At 42.2% G+C, this 21,874-nt stretch overlaps 1 protein-coding gene across 1 annotated transcript in view; it reads right to left on the reverse strand.

Annotated features, from left to right (window-relative positions):
- LOXHD1 (lipoxygenase homology domains 1) overlaps positions 1-21,874 on the reverse strand; it is a 235,433-nt gene that overhangs the window by 16,383 nt on the left and 197,176 nt on the right. Inside the window, exon 27 of the mRNA XM_036746173.1 lies at positions 1,241-1,411. Coding sequence (XP_036602068.1) covers positions 1,241-1,411 — 171 coding nt within the window. The remainder of the gene's footprint in view (positions 1-1,240; positions 1,412-21,874) is intronic.

The raw sequence follows: 21,874 nt of genomic DNA on the forward strand, positions 1-21,874 counted from the left end.
CTTAAGACTACTAGCTGTGTGACCTAAAGTTAGTCCTCTCGAAGTCTCAGTTTCTTTATCTGTAAAGTGAAGGGGTTGAACAAGATGATCGCTAAGGTTCCTTACAGTTCTAATGTTTTAGGCTGTGAAGCAGCTGCCTGCCACAGGAAGGGACTAAAATCCCTGACATGAAAACGAAGCAGAGATAGTTTCATGCCAAACAACCCAGCTCAGCCCCTGGAGAGAGGACTAGCCTGATCTATGGTGTTTTCTTGCCGTTTGTTTAATTTCCATGATTCATGACCATGAGCAGTCAACAGCACTTTACTGGTGCTACTCAAGTGGTTTTTCCGCCTCAGAAATATGATCTCTGACTTCTGACTTGTAAATCTAAACCTACCCACCCATCCCAGTGGGCACCAAGGTAGGCTAAAGGATAAGTCTTAACAATTGTTTTCCTTTCCTGCTCTAAGCCAAAGAACTTTGAGCCTCTTTACCTGACACCCCCAGGGGCTACGTCACTGACTTGAGGCCCCTGTTGACTTCTGAGTTCCTGCTCTATACAGGGTGGTGATAGAGAGCCCTAGACAGGACTCTAGATAGAATAAGTGGACTTACCCAAGGTAGGGTTGGAGGAATGCTGCTGGACTGCAGTCTGTCCACAAGATCTGCTCTCATTGGCCACCTAAAATTTCTACCACTTGTGACATGCCTCCTGCCTGTCTCAAGGTCTCTTGGGGGAGTAAATCCTATGGTTAGCACCTCTGTCCAAAGGCTAACTCAGGATCCCCCTACATGCAGAGAGAGAATATGGTTTTCTACATTAAGATGGTTTCAGAGGCACCTGAAGAAACCTTCTTTTCCTCTACAATCTCTCTCCCAGGACTGGTATCTGAATTTCCACCATTATGGATCAATGCCTTTGAGTTAAGGCATTGTTGGCCCCTGTGATAATGCAACTATGTTCCTGGGAGGTAATGCCTTTGAGGGGGCTAATTTACCTAGTGAATCACCTGGAACTTCACAGATAGGGATAGCACAGAGAGTAGGTTGGTTTTAATGAGGGTAGAGGAAAGGTGTGGCATTTGGAGTTTTTAGGTATCAAGGGAACAGTGTAATAGTACCAGCTGCTTAGGTTGCAGGGTGGCGGGGCAGGAAGGATGAATGGAAGCTCTGAGACATGGACATAAGGAAAATGAAAGAGGGAGAACACCCCCCACTTCCCAACTCTTCCTGGGGCTTCTCCGGCTTCTAGACTTACTGGTTTCCTCCATCTCCTCCAGGATCTCATTGTTGGCGCAGCGCAAGTCTCGGACCGTCTGTCTGTCCTCCTCGCTCTTTGATAGCCAGCGTTCACACGGGAAGCGAAATGTCTCATCCCGGGAGTTGTCCCTCACATCAATGTAGTTTAGATGCCAGCCGGGAAATAACCCTGTGGGATGGGACTGGGAATCAAATTTACCCTCCCTCCTCTTCCCTTCAACCATCTTCCTTTCCTTCACAGAGGCCCACCTCCTAGCTGTGTGACTTCAGGCAAGTTTGTTCCTCTCTCAACCTCAGGCTATTAGTCTATAGAATGGGTGTCGGGGAAGAAGATTGTAAAGCTTTCAAACTCCTTCCAGCTCTAGTGTTCATGGCTCCCTTTGGGGAGAGAGTCTCTAAGAATCATCAGAAGTAGCCCATTTGTCTGGCCTAAAGCAAGCTGAGCTGAGATCCAAGCCTCTGATGATCTTGGTAAAGAGATTGTAATCAGAGTCAGCCATCTTAACCTTTGCCTGTTGGAGTGAGCTGGCTGAAGCTACTAGAGAGCCTACGGGTGCTGTCCCCGCCTGAAGAGCCACAAAGGCAGCATTATTGAACTTTGCAAGTCATTGTGGAGAATCTGAAATACAGCTGCTATTTGTCGGGCATGGTTGAGAAAACAGACCAATTTTTCACAGCTCTAAGGTTGTCTGCAGACCCCTGAGTGTGTGGCTGTCAATAGCACTGTAATTTGCATTGCACAGTGTACGAGGAACATTTCATTGAACTACAATATAAGTTCGTCTGTCTAGTTGCTTCTCAGTCCCTGAGAACCTTGGAAGATGAAGGTAATTGCTCTACCTTTCTTACATACCATACATGCCTCTTCTTTACTTTCATTTGTTCATTCATTCAACAAAATTTTTAAAGTGCCTACTACGTGCAATACAATGTTCTAGGAATTGGGAGATAGAGAATAATAAATGATGTGCAGTCCCTGCCCTCAAAGAGCTTATCATCTAGTAGTAGATGAAACAATAAAACACACTTTTGTTGAAGGAAAAAAAGGGCAAAGACCAAGGATGGGTGATGTCATTGGTGTGAATACTCCCTCTGCCAACACAGATCAGAATCACAAACTCTTCTAATATTGAAGATGGTCTTTGAGAGTTGTGACTAGAGAGTTCATCAGCTTGCAGCCAACCTTCAGGTGATTTCTCTTCTAACCTAATTAAGTTGGTCCTCAGAGGACCATACAGTCCATCACTGGGTCTCTACTCAAAGTCATTTCAGGTTGGTAGGACATGCCTGAACTTGTACTGTCCTGGCTTCACCTTCAAGATCGAACCCAGGTAACTTCCGTGCCATGATGTGGAGGAAAGAAATGGAGGAAATAATAGTATAATATTATGTCGTTATAATAATATATAAGCTATAATATGATAAATGCAGAGGTCAGAACAAGACTCATGTCAAATTCAAGGTAGAAAGGGTCATTGAGGGGGAGGGTAAGATAGAATCAGAGAGGACTTCATGGAAGAGGTTGCACAAGTGCCACCTTGAAGGAAAAGCTTTCAAGGAAGGGGAAGCTTTCAACAGGCAAAGATATAGGAAGAAATCATTTAGGGTATAGGACATAATGTATACATAGGAGAAAACAACAGGAACTTAAAGAATTAATGCCAAGTGGCATGATGCAATGGAAAAAGCATGGAATTTGGAGTCAGCAGACCTAGGTTCTGCCACCTGTGAAACCTTCCCAGAGATTCATAGGCCTGGGAGGCAGGCTGCAAGAAAGAAATGTTAGCTCTTTTCTGTAGAAAGCTCGCTGGCAAGAGGGGTCCTGCCTAAGAGACAGAGGACAACGTGATTGAACGTTTAAGCTGAACAAAACATTTTTGTTGAGTAAAAAAGGGGTGGAGAACAAAAATAATTGTTTATTTTAAAAACAGCTTTTACTGAATTTTCAATCAAATAATTTTATTAACTTGTTTTTGAACTTTGAGAATGTTATTGTTAGTAATTTAATTATCTTTTGACTTCCCTTCCCACCAGTCTAGTTGGACCCTTTATGCCCTTGGAAAAATTGCTTTGTTTTGGGCTGATTGATGGGCTTTCACAGAAAGATGAAGACATTCCTGGTCCATTCATTCTGACCAATATTAAGTGTATGCAGCTGACTGCTAGATGCTAGAGGATACCAACATTAAACAAGACATTGGCTTCTGTCTTCATGAAGTTTATACTCTAGGGCTTACCTAGAGTCTGAACTTTTAAAAAATATTTCGATAACTGTATTTCATTACAATTGCTTTCCTGTGCAATCCTATGTAATTTACTTTATGCATTAAAAAAAAAAAAACATGATTGTGAGGAGTCCATGGCTTCGCAAGACTGCCAAAGGGGTCCAGGACACAAAAAAGTGAAGTATCCCTGCTCTAAGCAAATGTTGGGGAACAGACATGAATCATACAGTAGCATCCCCAAAAAGCTTAAATAGCAAATTTTAAAGGTCAAAGAGGAGGTGTAAAGGGAGGAGAGAAGAGAAACTTTCGAGAGTTTCCAAGGGTTGGCACCACCGTGTGTGTGTGTGTGTGTGTATGTGTGTGTGTGTGTGTGTAATGAAGAAGAAAGCAAGAAGAGTACTTTGGGTAAGGTTATTTTGACATTGATTTGACAGTAAATTTGCTCACTCTTCAAACAAAAGAAAAATCTACCTTCTGGAAAAGAAATGAAATTGCAACACCAACTCCCCAGGGTCAGCCCAGCTTGAGGCTCCTTAATGAGGCCTTTCTGGGTGGCTTTTACCAGGTTTTCTTCCTTTTGAGAAAAGATCCTCTTTCCCAAGAAGATAGGACACTTTCAGATATTTCCCACCTCTGCCATCCTAAGCAGGCAGGGATGATTTCACTGATGAGACTGAGCATTGTACAGCAAACACCAAGGTGCAGTGCTGACTCTTTGCTGTCAATCAATCAACAAGCATTGATTAAGCACCCACCATGTGCCAGGAACTGTGGTAGATGCTAGTGACTCAAACCCATGTGACCTAAGCCTTCCTGTGACTTAAGCAGGTCATCAAAGACTCCTGATTCAATCAAAGACTCTTGATTGAAACAAAGGCAAGACCCAAAGGCACTCGATTGCCTTAGTACTGAGAAACACTCCAAAACAAAAGACAACAAAAAGTCCCACAGTTATTCAGAGCGAAGAATGAAAACTTTGTCTTTTGTGCTCTCCAGTTCCCCTTTTAAGAACTCCAATCCTTCTTCTATACTTGCCTTTTCTTTCCTTTCACTCCAGGGCCACTAAGATCCTTTGAAGATTCCATGGATCCAAGGGTTTAGGGCCTTTAAGGAAAACCTGGACAAGCACTCAGAGACCTCACTAAGAGGAGAGATACAAAGAGTATTTTTGACATTTCAGTAGAGAACTGATGTCTCCAAATCATACCACGTCAGTTGATGTCTATTTTGCCTCCAAGAAAGGTCAACCTTGTGATGGTCGCTCCATTGATTTCCTGGGATTCCGGAGCAAAATACAATTTGAATGAGCCCATCTTATGGGCAGAGAAACTAAAAACCTAAGGCGGGCAAGTGGCCATGCCCAGGAATGTCCAGGGAAGTCAGTAGCAGAGCAGGGACTGGACTTTAGGCACTACCTGTCTCATACTTGGGACAGCAAGAGATAATCTCAGAAAAGCAAGGATACCTGGAGAAGGAAATGCATCAGCAGAAATTACCAGCTTGGATTTCAAGGGAGTTAACAAGATAGTGGTTCAGATTGAAGAATGGGGCCAGCAGCAAGCATAGATTAAGTGGATGACTGCCTACAAGATTTGCTGTTGTTGGGTTTTTTTAAATCAGAAAAGTCTTATTTTCAAAACTATCTCTTCTGAACCCCCACCTCAGTTTGTCTCATGCTTAAAACTTCCATTAGACTTTCCCTGTGGTTTTCAAGAGGTGTCATTGAAAATGAAAATGCCCTGAGATATATTGATCAATATTAATTCCTCAGCAAGGGAGATCTCATCAACTCCTTTTCAATTGTGATAGAAAGGGAACTGATTGAACAAAGCTGTTAGGTAGTCCCAGGTGGGAGACTGAGGCCCTCCAAGGTTCTATGTGCTATCAGCTGAGTGACCAGGAGTTTTCCTCTGCTAGTCCTATAAAGATGATGGCTCCTCCATACACAAAGCACGTGTTCCTGGCTTGACTTCAGAAATCCACTTGGATGGAGAGGACTCTAGCACTTGGCTTAAAGCTTTTTCTTTTCCTTCCCCTTGTCTACTCAGACTCCCTGCTAGACCAATCCACATCTCTCACCTCTTTCAAAATAGAGCTCAAGACTCGTCTCTTCTAGGAGGCCTTGCTCACTGACTCTCTCTCTAGTTCGGTTAGTTTCCTTACATTGCATCCCTTCAAAATGCACCATACTAGTATTACTTCCCTCATATAGATACCAGGCAGGGGTTGGGGAACCTGCGGCCTTCCACAGGTGGCCCTCTAGGTCCTCAAGGGTGGCCCTTTGAATGAATCCAAACTTCACAGAACAAATCCTCTTAATAAAAGGATTTTTTTTCTGTAAAACTTGGATTCAGTCCAAAGACCACAAACAAGGACCTAGGAGGCCGAAGTTTCCCCACCCTTGCCTAAAGAAACCTGAGGGCAGGGATTGTGACTTGTATTTGCTTATTATCTGCCTTTTACCCCACATTGGCCCTGGCACTGGGTTTTACGCAAACGGATTGTTCAATCAGTGCTATCAGTGGACATTTACAGAGCAATAGTCTTCAAAATGGAGACTGGAGTCCCCAAGGGATATGGCATCACATGTGGGGAGGCATAGACTAACCTCAAGAAGTAAAATAATAAACTAATTAGAAGGTAGGAAGATGTAATAAGGCTATATATATGTATATATATAGACATATATGTGTATATAAACACAGACATCTTTTAGTATAGGCATATGTAGCTAAATTCCACTATACACACACACACGTATGTGTGTATATATATACATATATACATATATGTATATATATATATATGAATAATGAATACAAAATTATTACATGGTCCTATAAAAAGAGAATCTGCAGGGCTAAAGCTCAAAATAAGCCACGGCTGGTGATGCAAAGAACAACAAAAAGGGCTTTTTTTGGTTTTGGTTTTGGTTTTTTGCTATGTTGATAGAAAGAGGAAGATCAAAGAAAGAATAAGGCAGCTGCTTGAGATGAATAGCTTCATGACAATGGATGATGAAGAGAAGTCAGAACTATTGAGAACTTACTTTGTTTCTGTTTCCTCTACCAAGAGAATGGTTCTCAGACTGGGAAGAATATAACAAAAATGGTTAACAAGGAGTTGAAAACCAAGTTAAGTGAGAAGGTGTTTAAAAAACAAAAGAAGAACCTAGCTGCTTTCAATGTGTTGTGTGCATGTGTACGTATGTATGTAACATATACACAGATACATGTATGTATATTATATATACAGACATGTACATACACACACGTAATGATTGTGGAGCCGTTCTCAGTCAGCCCTTGAAAAATTGTGAAGAATGGGGGAGGTGGGACAGGACTGGAGATGGGCAAAGGTCCTAATTTTCAAGAAAGGGAAGAAGGTGGTGCCTGTAAATTACAGGCCCATGAGGCTGACATTGATGCCTGGCAAATTTCTGGAATGTATTATTATAGGGGTGTTAGCTAAGCATTTAGAAAGGGAGTCAGTGATTACTAAGAGTTAGCACGACTGTGTCATGAAAAGTCATGCCAAGCCAGCCTCATTTCTAGAATACCAGACTGCAGAAATATGACATAGTCAACCTGGATTTTAGCAAAGCTTTTCATAAAGTCTCTCATTCTGCCTGTGACAAATTCTTTCATCCTAGTTTTTGTAGACGAGACAGAGTGATGTAGCCTTGAGGAAGATACAGTCAGGTGGTTTCAGAGTTGTTTGAACTCAGTCATCAATGATATGATGTCAACTTAAGTAAAAGTCTCTTAATGGCATGTCTCAGGGGTCTGTCCTTGGCCCAGCATTAGTTAACACTCTTAACAATGACTTAGATGTATGCAAAGAAGGTATGCTAATCAGATTTAAAGATGGCACAAAGCTGGAAGAGATCATCACTATATTTATGAAAGAATCAAGACATAAAAAGATCTCAAAAGGCTCAAAATAAGATCAAATTTTTAACTAATAATACATTTGTAGTTCTATAATTTAGTTGTTTTTTCAATCACCTTCATGAGTATATGATGAGAAATATGTGGCTGACAAGCAATTTATGCAAAGATGATCTGAAGTTTGGGTGAACTGAAGTCCAATGTAAGTCAACGTGACACACGGAAACTGTAAAAGCTTACACAGTTTTAGCCAGTGTTAAAGGAGATAGAGTGTCACAGGGACAGGTCATAGTCCCAATCAACTCTGATCACAATCTAAAATCCCATGCTCACCCATGAGCACCACATTTTGGGGGAGGCATTGACAATCTGGGGTGATAAGGATGGTGAAGACACTAAACCATGTCATACAAAAACATACGCTGAATAGCTTCAGCTGAAGTATATATGAATGCTTTCATATTTGTGTCTAAAGACGGCCATCTCTAGGGTGGGGTGGGGGGAAAGGAAGGGAAGGAAAAAAAAGAAATTTACATGATAATTTTATTGTATATTTAAAAGGAACAGCAAGGTGTATATGATAGATTTGCAATTTTATGTGCAATCATCTTTTTTATTCCACTATGTTATGGAAATACTTGTTTTGTTTCATAAATTAAAAATAAAATAAATAAAATTTAAGAAAAAGAAAAGATGGAACATCGGAGGGGGGAAATATAAGGTCTGTCTTCAAGTATCTGAAAGATTGTCATTTGGAAGAGACAGTAAATGTGTTCTGTTTGGCCTCAGTGGGGAGAACAAGGAACACTCAATGTATTTTATAAGGTAGGTTTTGGCTCAATAGAAGGAAGAACTTTCTAGGATTCAGAGCTGCTCCAAAGTGGAATTTTTGTTTATTTAGGAGGCAGCCAGGCAGTTCAGCAGATAGAGCACTGGGACTGGCATCAGGAAGATCTAAGCTGAAATCCTGCCTCTGACACTTACTAGCTATGTGACACTGGGCAAGTCATTTGACCCTGTTTGCCCCAGTTTCCTCATCTGTAAAAAATGAGCTGGAAAAGAAAATCACAAACTACTCTAGTATCTTTACCAAGAAAACTATGGACAGAATTTGTGTTCTGCGGTCCACAGGGTCATGAAGAGGCTGACGTGACTGAACAACAATAATATTTATTAGCCTTGCGAGAAAATGATAATAATAGCTTATGTTTACATATCACTTGTGGCCTCAAACCTTAATGAAATCTCCCTCACTGAAGAGCTTCAAGTAGGGGCTGGTCTGTACCAGGAATCTTGTAGAAAAGATTCATGATTTGGGTATGGATTAGATTAAATGACCTCTGAAGTCCCTTTTCCCATGAGTCTCTTTCAATGAATCTGGAATTTCTGCTAATGATCTCTAGTCTAACCTTTTGCCTCTGTGGTGCCCTTCTCCCACTGATGAGTTCCCCCAAACCTCCATTTTGAAGAAGGGCTCACACCAACTATCCTTCATTCTCTGGACTTTGCCACCATATTCTTGTGCAGGTACCTCCCCCTCCCCTTTCAGGTCCCTCTTATGTGTCATTTTCCCTCATTTGACAGTAAGCTCCTTGTGAACAGAGACTTTTTTGTTTGTCAATGCATAATAAATGTTTGTTGTCTTGACCTGACTTGGTAACTAATCCCTCTTTGCCCTTTGATTTCCTCAGAAGACTAAAATTGTGCAAATTGTCAGGGAAGGTTGATGTTGCTGTGAGGTCACTTTGGCAAAAGGATACCTGGGGACCATGATTAACAGTGATAGTCTTGGTTCTGGACCATGCTGTTTATAAATCTGCTGCCAAAAGCACAATTTCCTGCAAAAGCCATATGTACACATGTGTATGTATGTATATACACACATGTACATTTTATGTTCCAATATTATTTATACACATATACATTATATATTTATATAAAATGTATATAACATATGCTATTGTGTAATATAATATATACATACATATATGTGCCTATATAATGTCTACCATGCTCAGAAAAAGGGCAAAAAGGTATTTAGCTCCATATTTTCCAAAATAATTTGTAATTAAGTAGTAAGCATTGAAATTTCTTACTGGAATGGTACAAGGGATGTAAAAACTGGAGGTACTCCAGAAAGGAATAAAAAATAATGCTCCTAGGACTGAGAACTGGAGTGCAATATAGTTTAGTAGGAAGAACATACTTCTGGAATCAGAGGACTTGTGCTCAAATCTCCTTCTGGAACTTACTACTTTTGTAACATGGGCTGTATCACTTAATCTCCCCAAGCCTCAGTTTCTACAATCTGTAAGACAAAGGAGTTGGACTAGCTGACCTCTGAGCCTCTGGTCCAGTTCCAGATCTAAGTGAAGATGCTGAGAAAAAGCTGTGCCAGACACTTTACTGGAAGGTAGGGCTACAAAGACAAAAACAATACCACTTGGCCTCAGGGAACTTTCATTATTTTGGAGAAGACAGATGGAGCTGTAATTATTTATCCAATCAACAAGTATTTATTGAATACCTACTATGTGCTCAGCCCAAGGCAGATTTGACTTTGGGCCTCCTCTATTCCATTAACTCCAGTGGCTTTAAACATATACATTCTTTCTTTAGCTTTTAAAGTCCTTCACAATATGGCCCTGATCTACTCCCTCTCTCATGGTCTGTGATCTGGCCAAACTAGCCTTCTTGCTGTTCAATCTCCTACCTTTGGACCTTTGTACTGGCTGTGCTCCATGACTAGAATGCCCTCCCTCCTTACTTCTGCCTCACAGAGTCTCTCTCTTTCTTTAAGGTGAGACTCAAGGACCTCTTCTGATCCCTGCACCTCCCCCCCATCCCTCCTAAACTACTTTCTATTTCACTGCTTTGTATATGTTTGTATTTTTGTTGCAGTTCACTCATTTTTCAGTCGTGTCCAATTCGTGGTGACTCCATTAGGGGTTTTCTTGTCAAAGATACTGGAGTAGTTTTCCATTTCCTTCTCCAGCTCATTTTATAGATGAGGAAACTAATGCAAACAGGATTAAGTGACTTTCCCAGGGTCATGCTAGCTAGTAAATGTCTGAGGCCAGATTTGAACTCATTTGACTTGTCCTGTGTCTTGTAGCAAAACAGGCACTCAACTCCAGGTCTCCCACCAAGTCAGTGCTCTTTCTACAATACCCACCCCACGCTGGTTCATTTGGCACCATGTTCTAACCCAGAGGTGGGGAACCTGCAGCCTCAAGGCCACACCTGGCCTGCTAGGTCCTGAAGTGTGGTCCTCTGACTGAATCCAAACTTCACAGATCCCCTTAATATATTCTTAATAAAATAATAAAATTCCTCCAAGAAAACCCTTAATAAAAGAATTTGTTCTGTAAAACTTGGACTCAGCCAAAAGGCCATAGCCAAGGACCTTGAAGGCCACGTGTGGTCTCAAGGCTGCAGATTCCCCACCCCTGCTCTAATTACTGAGCACATGAGCTACTGCCTACTGCCATACGGCTAAGGAAACAGGAGCCAAAACTCAGCAATGGCTCACCAGCCTGCCATGATTTATGCCTCCCCATGGTATGCTTGGTGGGCCTTCTGGCTGGGAAGAGCTACAGAACTAAGATGATAATACTAGACAAGTCACCAATAACCTCGAAGGTTCTTTGACTGCTCTACTGCCTCTGAGCCCATGACTCCAAGTGAAATAGCCATCCCCAGGTCATTCTCTGCATGTGGGAATCTCACTACGGAGTTTCTCTCTATCTTAAGCAGGTGGTTTATCTTACTTTGTTATCACAGTGAGAAAGAATGCTGCCTTATCTTTGCAAAGATAAGGGCTGAGCCTGGAAACAAAATGCCATCATTTTGGAGAGGAGACAGTATTTTCATTGGAAAGTTAATAAATACAAAGGGCAGCTAGGTGAATAGAACACCAGGCTTGGAATCAGGAAGACATCTTCATGAGTTCAAATGTGGTCTCAGACACTTACTAGTTGTGTGACCCTGAGAAAGTCATTTGGCCCTGTTTGCCTCAGTTTCCTCATCTGTAAAGTGAATTAGAGAAAGAAATGGCAAAACGGCTCCAGTATCTTTGCCAAGAAAACCCCAAATAGTGTCACGGAGAGTCAGACAGGACTGAAACAACTGAACAACAAAAATAGTGTTTACACTGTGTACCTATATCACATAGTGCAAATATTATTACCTATATCATGGGGAGCAAGGTGACACAGTGCATAGAATGCCAGGCCTGGAGATCTGAGTTCAAATCTGACCCCAGACACTTTCTAGCTGTGTGACCCTGAGCAAGTCACTTAACCCTGTTTGCCTCAGTTTCTTCATCTATAAAATGAGCTGGAGAAGGAAATGGCAAACCATGCCAGTATCTTTGCCAAGAAAACGCCAAATGAGGTCACAAAGAGCTGGATACAACTGAAAATGACTGAACAGTACAACCATCTATATCATAGGACTGTTTTGAGGATCAAATGACATAATAAAAGCAAAATTTTTTGTTGATCTTAAAGTATTAAATAAATGTCAGATACAAGTAGGCAAACCAGCCCAGCTGAAGCATCAAGGCACCCAAAGGAAGAGGCAGGAGATAGCAGGTATTATCATGTCAAATCACCACCATTACCTTATTATCACCTTTGCTGTAGCCCCAATGAAGAAAAACTCTAAACCAAAGAGCCTTGGGGACAGCAGGGTCTCGCAGACCACCAACCCTACTCTCAGTGTAGGCTCCAAAGCTATCACTGAGGGGTTCAGTCACTGCTTCCTCACCCTCGCCAACACCAATGGCTGACCAGTTGTCATCAGTGGGTATATAAGCTCCAATTATCTGTTCAAACCCTCAGTTCTACTTCCAGCCTAGATCTCGCAGCCTTCACCCCAGGTAGCAACCCCTATAGAGATGTGGCCTGGCAACTGCTTCTGCAGGGGCTACAGTCACAGCTTCTGATGACATAGAGAAGAAAGTTCCTGTTGCCAAAGTTTTCTGTTCTATTCAATGGTTCAGCATCAGTCAGTCATCTACCATTTATTTAAGTGTCTACCATGTGCCAGGCACTATGCTAAATGTCGGAGATACAAAGAAAGGTTAAAAAATAAGTCCTTAGAGCTCCCAGGCTAATGAGGAAGACAGCATGCAGTATGTACAAAGAAGATACTTGTAGGATAAATTGGAGGAAATCTCAGAGGGAACGCACTAAGAGTAAGGAGGATTGGGAAGGTCAGCCTGCAGAAGGTGGGATGTTCAATGAGACTTGGGGGCAGCCAGGAGGTAGAGATGTTATGTGAGTAGAAGTAATAGGACTTGACAACTGATTGGATGTGGGATATGAGGGAGAGTGAGGAGTTGAGAACAACACCTAGCAAGCCTGGGCAACTGGGAGGATGGCAGTGCCTTTGATGGGAACAAGGGAGTTAAGAAGAGGAGATGGTTTGGGGGGAAAGAGAATGACTTCAGTTTTGGACCTGTGGGATATCCAGTTCTAATAGGCAGTTGGGATGTGAGACTGGAGGTGTCTAAAGAGGTTAGGACTGGACAAATAGACCCAAGAGTCAGCTGAATAGAGACAATAATTGAATCCATGGGAGCTGATGAGATAACCAAGTGAAAAAGTATAGATAAAGAGAAGAGAGCCTGGGATAGAGCCTTGATAGCAGCAAAGGTGGCAAAGAAGACAGAGGAGTGATCAGAGAGGTCAGAGAACTAGGAGAGAGGCGTGTTATAAAAAAGTAGAGAGGAGAGGGTATCAAGGAGAAGAGGGTGGTCTATGGGTCGTGTGACTGCAGAGAGGTAGGGGAGAATGAAGACTGAGAAAAGGTCATTAGGTATGGAAATTAAGGAATCATCATTAGTAACTTCAGAGAGAACAATTTCAGATCAGTTGAATGATGAAGTCGGAAGCTAGATTTCAGAGAAACAAATTTAATGTTGTCAGTGGAAATTACATAAAGATGCCTTATATGTGTTTTGCTGCTACACCCAAATGCCATGAGGCCTTTCTATCTGATTTGCAGCTGACTTTTCTTATTTATGGTCTTCCTCATTAGATTGTGAGCTCCTTGATCATATAGACTGGTTCCTTTTCTGTTTGTAACCCTAGACAGAGACAAGATGGCAGAGTAGAGAAAGCAACCCAGCTGAACTCTCCCAACATTCTCTTTCAAACCTCTTTAAAATAATGCAGCAGCAGCAGGGGGCCTTGGAGGTGGCTGTGACAGTGGCAGCAGCAGCTTTGGGAGCTCTCAGCCCAGAGATGGTAAAGGGGAAGGGGCTGTCAGTTAGCTACTCACAAAGAGATTATAGGGTTCCCTTTACTGGCACTAGGTACAGGACCCTGTTTCATTGCCTGTATGCAGTTCTGGGGCAAAGAGCACTAACACTCATGGCTGCAGGGGAGCAGTGGGCCTTCCTGAGTAAAGATCAGGACACAGACCGATAGAGCAGTGACCACACTTCTCCCCAAATCATATTATCTTAGAAGCGCCCAAAACTTACTGACTCCCAGAACTAGCTGTGAAAACAGCAGCACAAAAATCCTGAAGCTGAAAACAGTCCTCCCCCACTGCCCACAACCCGGGAGCAGAGCCCAACTGTAACATAAAGTTAAAAATCAAGAAACAGTTGGGGAAAATGAGCAAAGCACCACCACCACCACCACCACCTGACCATAAAAAGCTACTATAGCCTTAGGGAAGACCAAGACAAATTCAGAAGAAGACAACAATGTCAAAATAACTACAAGTAACTCAAAGAAAATTGTGAATTGGATACAAGTCCAACAAGAATTCCTGAAAGGGCTTAAAAAAAAGATTTTTAAACTCTATTTGTACCCCTAAGTTAAGTACATAGTAGGCACTTAATAAATACCTTTTCATTCATTCATTCCTTGACTGCTAGCTACAGGGCTGGCCTTAGATGAAGTGAGACCTATACAGTCTGACTTAGGAGATACTAAGAAGACCCCAACCCAGTATATCTCCTCTACAATGCCTGCAATTCTCCATTTGATTAGATCACTGTGCCTGAAATTCTATCACTATAGATTTATTTGGATTTCTGAATCTCTTAACATGCAAATATCTGAGAGAGTAATCAGTCATTTACACTCTTAGGGTAAAATGGTTTAGTTATATTGCTTTCCTCTTAACACTTAGATGAGTGCAGCTGCAAGGACAGAATGGCAGTAAGAGAGAAGGGGTAAAAAAGGAAGAGAACTTTTTGATAAGTAATGGAGTGTAGCCAGAATGGCCTTTGTTTTCTTTGAATGACTCAGCTTACCTCATTGAGCCTCTGGACACTGTGGCTTGCTCTTCCGGGGCAGGAGGCCCGGGGAGCATGCCGGGAAGCAGACAACTTCCTGTGTGATGAGTCATGGGGCTGGCTGAGGGGAGGTGTTAATGTCTATGCTAGGGGGAGGGGCCAACTCAGGAACCAATCGGCCCTGGTCATTTGGGCGGAGCTTGATGATGTCAAAAACCCTATAAGAGGGGAGAGGACAGCTTGAAGATCTTCTTTTCCTTTTCCGGTTGGAGCCAGCGACAGTTACGACAGTTACGTCAGTTACAGCGACCGTTACATCGTCAGTTTCAGTTGCAGCTTGAGTTACAGACACAGACACAGCTGAGGCAGGAGCTGCCAGTAGCAGAGCTGATCTACGGGAGGAAGCTGAACAAAGACTTCAGGCCAGTGGGTAATCTTATTACCATCGAGGGGGAAGCATGATTTTGCTTTACGCAATCATGCTTCTCTGTAGCCTCCTGGTTACTCTTGCAAGGCGTACTTATTGGGCCTGGAAGATTTTGATCAACATATCAAAATGGGGCTTCTGGTTCATGGGTTGGTTACTGTGGAGCCTAAATAAATGTTTTGATTCTTCTGCCTTCTACTTTGAGAGTTTCTTATATCCGGCGGTTCCGAACCTTTCAGACATGTTTATGATCCTCTTTGAGATTATAAACTCTGCCCTCCTGATACATTTGGCGTCACGAACAGGATCGCTAGGTATAAGATCTCTATTTAGAAGCAGAACAATTTCAGAGGAAGAGATGAATATCCCAGGATGGGAGGATCCATTTTATTCCTCCTTAGCAAAAGAATTGGCTAAAAAAGCTGGACCCTGTGAAAACTGGGAACCAAGGCTATGGAGAGGAGATCCTAGGGATTTGGAAAAGTGTTTACGAGAAGTTGGGATTCAGTCAGGGGCATCACTATCTAGGCAAAGCTGGATAGTGTTATCAGCCTACCGGCTAGTATACGAAAGATTGAGATTAAGTGAAAGACATGGGGGCACTCCTACCCCACAGGAAGAAGAGGAATCTCAGATAGCAGGAGACCAAACTGACTCAAATGAGAACTTTTCTATTAATGTGGCTAAGAGCAACAGGAGACCAAAAAAGCCCAGAGTGCATTTCAACCCAGCCCAGAAAGAGCCTGACTGCCTGCTTCGTCCTAGCCATGGTGGCAGAGGAAGTGAGTGGGGAGAGAATGAGACAATGTTAGGGGCTGAGGCACAAAACACTACTGGGTTTCAGGATGTGCCTCACACAGAGAATAGGAGATGGTTAAATGATCAGACAAGGGCTCGACCCATACAAAGGAGGAAGACAGAAACCCGAGGTGAAGATTCAGTTACAAGGGAAATTCAGGAAGATTTCTCACCGCAAGAGGTCACAGATATTTTGAGTAGATTCAGCCAAAGAATAGGAGAACCATTGATATCTTGGATGGTAAGACTCAGTGATCAAGGGGCCAGTGGAATATCAGTAGATGGGACAGACTGCATGAGATTCATAGGTATCAGCCATGATCCTCTAGTTCAACAAGCTTTTAGGGAACATCATCAGCAAGGAGATGGTGATAGCAGGACTACTCTGTTGGCATTAGCCGCTGTGGGATGCAATAAGAGATATGATACTGATTCTATGTGGCCCACTGAGCACAGACCCTGGTATTCACTTAGAGATTGTATCATGAGACTAAAGGAGGAGGTAATGAAGACTGCCATTATGATAGGAACTGCAGACAAATATTACAATGATCCAATGGGACTGCCTCATAGGAATTTAATAATTAGGACAGCTCCCCCTGCTTATAAACAACTAATTTTGAATTTATTACTTGGAGAAGTAGGGAGCCGTCTTACAACAGTGATAATAAGATTTTACAGTTATATGACTTAGGTGACTGGGGAAGGGATAGATCTCCTCGAGAGAGAAGAGTGAATAACCAGCAAACTTGGCGCCAAAGGAGAGTAACAAGGAAAGAAATGTTTACTGCTTTATTGAGAGCAGGGGTAGGTTTTGAAATGATAGATGGAATTCCAACCAATGAATTATACAGAATGTATAGAGGACTTGATAACACGAGAAATAGGGAAATAAGAACTGCTCCTGCAAGCCCACAAGCCACTCAGACTGAAGGTGACCTTGTGTGATTAACGGATGAAAACTTGTACATTTGGGGAAAGGCTGAGAGGACAATCTTAGTCTCTGTCTAGGATGGGATCCTCTTGGCTTCCTCATTATGTTCCTTTTGAAAAGAAACATTTCCCACCTGAGTTTGGCTCTGATGTTGGATCTTTGCATAACTGAAATCTCAACCAAACTTGAGATGATTTATTTGAAGAATTATAGTCCATACTTGTCTATTCTTTTTGTCCTTTGTTTTGGCTAACCTTGTTGCTAGTTTTGTTTCCTTCAGGCTTAAGCACCCTGCACTTTCCGGTGACTGCCTAAGCATGTAGCATTCTTGGAATTCCTGCCAGCTTGTTAAAGAAATGACCTCTGGAATGGGACTTTTTGGGGGCAGGGCCATCTCTACATCCAATTTCAGCATGAAGAAGCTATGGAAAATGAGACCTTCACCCCTCACCCCAAGATTTTGAGCCCCAATCGTTCAAGGGGGGTGGAAATGATGATAGTGTTCTGTTTACTTATTTTGTGTTATCCTTGCTGTGTTGTTTTATTGTTATGATATTATTGATCCTATGTAATGGATACAAGGATTTAGGGGTGGACATTTGAATTATTAATAATTATTTTGGGGATGATTGATTGAAGAGATTATCTTGCTGGGACCTAGGGGTGGATCGTATTTGAATCGTTAACCAATGTTTGGGAATGTCACTGAATGATATGTTTTGCTTTATAATGAATGATATGTTTTAGTTTCCTTTGTAATTGGATCACAATGTATGTTCTAGGATACATGGCTGATTAGATTATGTATCCTATAACAAGGGGTGGAGTGTAGCCAGAATGGCCTTTGTTTTCTTTGAATGACTCAGCTTACCTCATTGAGCCTCTGGACACTGTGGCTTGCTCTTCCGGGGCAGGAGGCCCGGGGAGCATGTCGGGAAGCAGACAACTTCCTGTGTGATGAGTCATGGGGCTGGCTGAGGGGAGGTGTTAATGTCTATGCTAGGGGGAGGGGCCAACTCAGGAACCAATCGGCCCTGGTCATTTGGGCGGAGCTTGATGATGTCAAAAACCCTATAAGAGGGGAGAGGACAGCTTGAAGATCTTCTTTTCCTTTTCCGGTTGGAGCCAGCGACAGTTACGACAATTACGTCAGTTACAGCGACCGTTACATCGTCAGTTTCAGTTGCAGCTTGAGTTACAGACACAGACACAGCTGAGGCAGGAGCTGCCAGTAGCAGAGCTGATCTACGGGAGGAAGCTGAACAAAGACTTCAGGCCAGTGGGTAATCTTATTACCATCGAGGGGGAAGCATGATTTTGCTTTACGCAATCATGCTTCTCTGTAGCCTCCTGGTTACTCTTGCAAGGCGTACTTATTGGGCCTGGAAGATTTTGATCAACATATCAAAATGGGGCTTCTGGTTCATGGGTTGGTTACTGTGGAGCCTAAATAAATGTTTTGATTCTTCTGCCTTCTACTTTGAGAGTTTCTTATATCCGGCGGTTCCGAACCTTTCAGACATGTTTATGATCCTCTTTGAGATTATAAACTCTGCCCTCCTGATACATGGGAGAGGGCAGGTCTGGGTGGGGCACTCTAGTGGGTACCGAAGGGAAAGCAGAGGGCAAGGGTAAAGGCAATGAGAGAATGGGGGGCAGGAACAAGCAAGGGCCTTCCTCACAAATTCTAGTCATTAGTCATAACAGAGGTTCTTAGAAGGGAGCAAGAGATAGCTCAGCTCAATCTAACATCAATCTTGTAACAAAGAATATACATACTGTGCTGATATGCTGGATCAATAGGGTTATCTTGGCTAAAGTTATGATGTCATGTATTCCATTAGACTTGGGACAGAAATGGAAGGAAAGATGCCCCAAAACAGATATGGCTGATGCTGCTCCTGAAGTTGCAAAGAAGCAAAGGGAAAGAAATCCCTAAAGTGATGCTCTAATAACAGGAGATTCTGGGAAGATGGCAGAGGGGATCAGAAATGTCCAGGCTCTCCAGATTTCCTCCACGTGAAATGAAAGTAGAGCAGCAAAAATAAAGGGGTAGAGCAGTTGCCAGCTGAAGACCCTTGGACATAGTGGTCCAGCCTAGTGACGTCAAGTACACTGTTTCCATCTGGGTTTCGTCATTAAAAGCAGGGACATGAAGTCTTCTTAATGAATGTGCATATTCTCATCTTCCAAGGCAACATATAATCATCTCGACATTATTGAATAAACCTGCTTCTCTCTGGATTGGATAAAAATCCATCAGTGGTTTCTTATTACCTACAGCTAAAGTCCATACCCCTTAAATTCGCAGTCGAACCTGATATAATCTGACTCTGATCTTTCCAACGTAATGTCTCATGATGTTCTTATACAAATCTGTCACTTCAATAAGTCTCACCAATTTGAACATTCTCCTCACTGAGTTGTCATTTATGTCATCTTTATCCTAATACTCTAATAGTATATATTATATTCTAGAATATATATTCTAGAGTTATACTCCAGTAAATCCATTCTAGAATATATACACTTAAGAATCATCCAGAATTTTTCTAGAATATTCCATTCTATTCTAGAATTTTTATTTTCTATGCTCTATTCTAGAATATTCTAATAATAAGAGTATCCTAATTTTCTTACCCTTCCTCCCTGTCTATAAAGCAGTGGCTCACAAAACATGGCTTGATGACTGCTGAGGGGTGGGAAGGTACTCTTGAGATCCTTTTAGTAAGTCCTCAAGGTCAAAACTGTTTTCATAATAATACAAAGATATTATTTGCCTATTAAAATATTCCTCTCTTTTCCAACTACCTACTCATGCGAGGACAGATTTTCTGCATATATTTCAACCAAAACAACAGTTGGCTTGGTTGCAGAGTTCAGGAAGAAGAGTGATGTCCGAGGGGACTGGAAAAATTGGTTGGAGTCAGGTTGGAAAGGGCTTTAAAAATTAAATAGAGTTTATATTTAACCTAGAGGCAATAGGAGCCCCTCAACTTAGCTTGAATAGAGAACAGAATAAAGAAGTCAGAAGCCAGATCTGTATTTAAGGAAAATGATTTTGGCAGCTCTGTGCAGGCTGTTGGGACAGGAGTGGTGAGAGATCCGGGCAGACATTTAGGAGGCTATTTCAAGAATCTGAGTGAGAGGTGATAAAGACCTGAACTTGGGTGGTGGCTGTGGGAGTAGAGATAAGGGAAGAGATATGAGAGTTATGGAAGCAAAAATGGAAAGATTTATCAACTGATTGAATATATGGAGGGTGGGAAACTGAAAAGTCAGAGATAACACTAAGAATCTGGGTGACTAGAAGGATGAACAAGGCCTTTGAAAGAGGTAGTGATAATGAGCTCAGTTTGAGGTATGTTGAGTTTAGGATGTCACAGAGACATCTAGTTAAAATGTCTAATAGGCAGTCAATGATGAGGGCCTGAAGTTCAGGGAAGACAGTGGAGCTAGATATGCAGATCTGGGATCTGTATAGAGATGATAGTTAAAGGCAAAGCCATGAGATCTAATGGAGAAAGGAGAGAGAGAGAGAGAGAGAGAGAGAGAGAGAGAGAGAGAGAGAGAGAGAGAGAAGAGAAGAGAAGAGAAGAGAAGAGAAGAGAAGAGAAGAGAAGAGAAGAGAAGAGAAGAGAAGAGAAGAGAAGAGAAGAGAAGAGAAGAGAAGATGGCCTATGGCAGAACCTTGGGGAACATCCACTGGTTGGAGGAGTGATATGAGTCAAGAACCAGCAAAGGGGATGGAGAAGGAATAGTAAGACAGATAAAAAGCAAAACAGGAGACAGTAATATCATGAAATCCCAGAGAGGACGATGTATTCAAGAGGAGAGGATGGTCAATAGTGTCAGACACAGCAAATAGATCTCCAAGTAGGAGCACTGAGAAAAGACTATCAGATTTTGCAATTAGGTGATCATTGGTAACTTTGAGGAGTTTCCTTTTAGTGTCCTGAAGGAAGGCTTTCCCCAATATTCTATTTGTCAGTCTTTCCCTCTCCAAAGGATGATGTTATTTCCTCAAGCAAAATGTAAACATCTTGAGCAACAGGACCAATTTTTTTCTTAAAAAAAAAAAAAAATATATATATGTATATATACATATATATATATATACACAGCACATTGTCTTACATATTAAAGGCATTAATGAATACTTTTTTTATCCCTAGGCTTTGCATGCTATCTTGAGTCTCTTAATCTGCTGTGATTTGGAGCTGAGCTGAGTAATAGAGACCTAGCTTTGCTACAGTTCTCTTCCTCTCCCTTTCTCTCTTCCTCTGCCTCCCTCTCTTTCCCTCTCCTTGCTACATTCTCCTTCTGTTCCTGTCTTTCTGTCTCTCTCTCTCTCTGTCTCCCTCTCTGTCTCTCTCTCTGTCTCTCTCTCTCTGTCTCTGTCTCTGTCTCTCTCTCTCTGTCTCTCTCTCTCTCTCTTCCCCTCCCTCCCCTGCTCTCTCTCCCCACCCCCACCCCTTGTTGGACATCCATGTGGTTGAGTGTTGATATATGCCCTATCAGGCCTAGGAGTGGGAATCCATTGTAATCCTCTTTGCAGAAACAATTGTGGGACTTACATGCTTAAGATTATAGCAAAAGATGATCTTTTCATTATTTGGGAGTCATTTTTGATAAATTGGTATGTTTGGTATAAAACCAGGCACTGCTCTATACATAGTATATGTGCTGACGATCTCCATTAAATACCTCTCTGTGAGAGTGGCTGCCAGAGGGAGAATGCATTTTGGGCCAGGAATGGGTCTTCAGGAGGCAGTTGTAGTGATGTTAATGAGGGTCAGGGTTATAGATTAATATTCTAGGCACAGTGGCCTAGTTGCTACTTTTGCCCTGCCTAAGACATTCCTTCTTCTCCCTGTGTGCTTCTGACAGCCCAAGCTGTCTCCCAGGCCTAGAACACCCTCCTTCCTCCCCTCTGACTCTTAGAATTTCCTTCCAGGTTCTGTTTAAGAGCCACCTCCTCCATAAGGCCTTTCCTGAAGCTCCCAGTTGCTAGGGCCTTCTTCCTCTTCCATATTCTTTTGTATTTTTTTTGGTAAAGATTTGTATTTTCTGATCTGTGTACACAGTGTATCCCCCAGT

This window comes from Trichosurus vulpecula, chromosome 1 (genome assembly GCF_011100635.1).
Source record: "Trichosurus vulpecula isolate mTriVul1 chromosome 1, mTriVul1.pri, whole genome shotgun sequence".
Lineage (NCBI taxonomy): Eukaryota > Metazoa > Chordata > Mammalia > Diprotodontia > Phalangeridae > Trichosurus > Trichosurus vulpecula.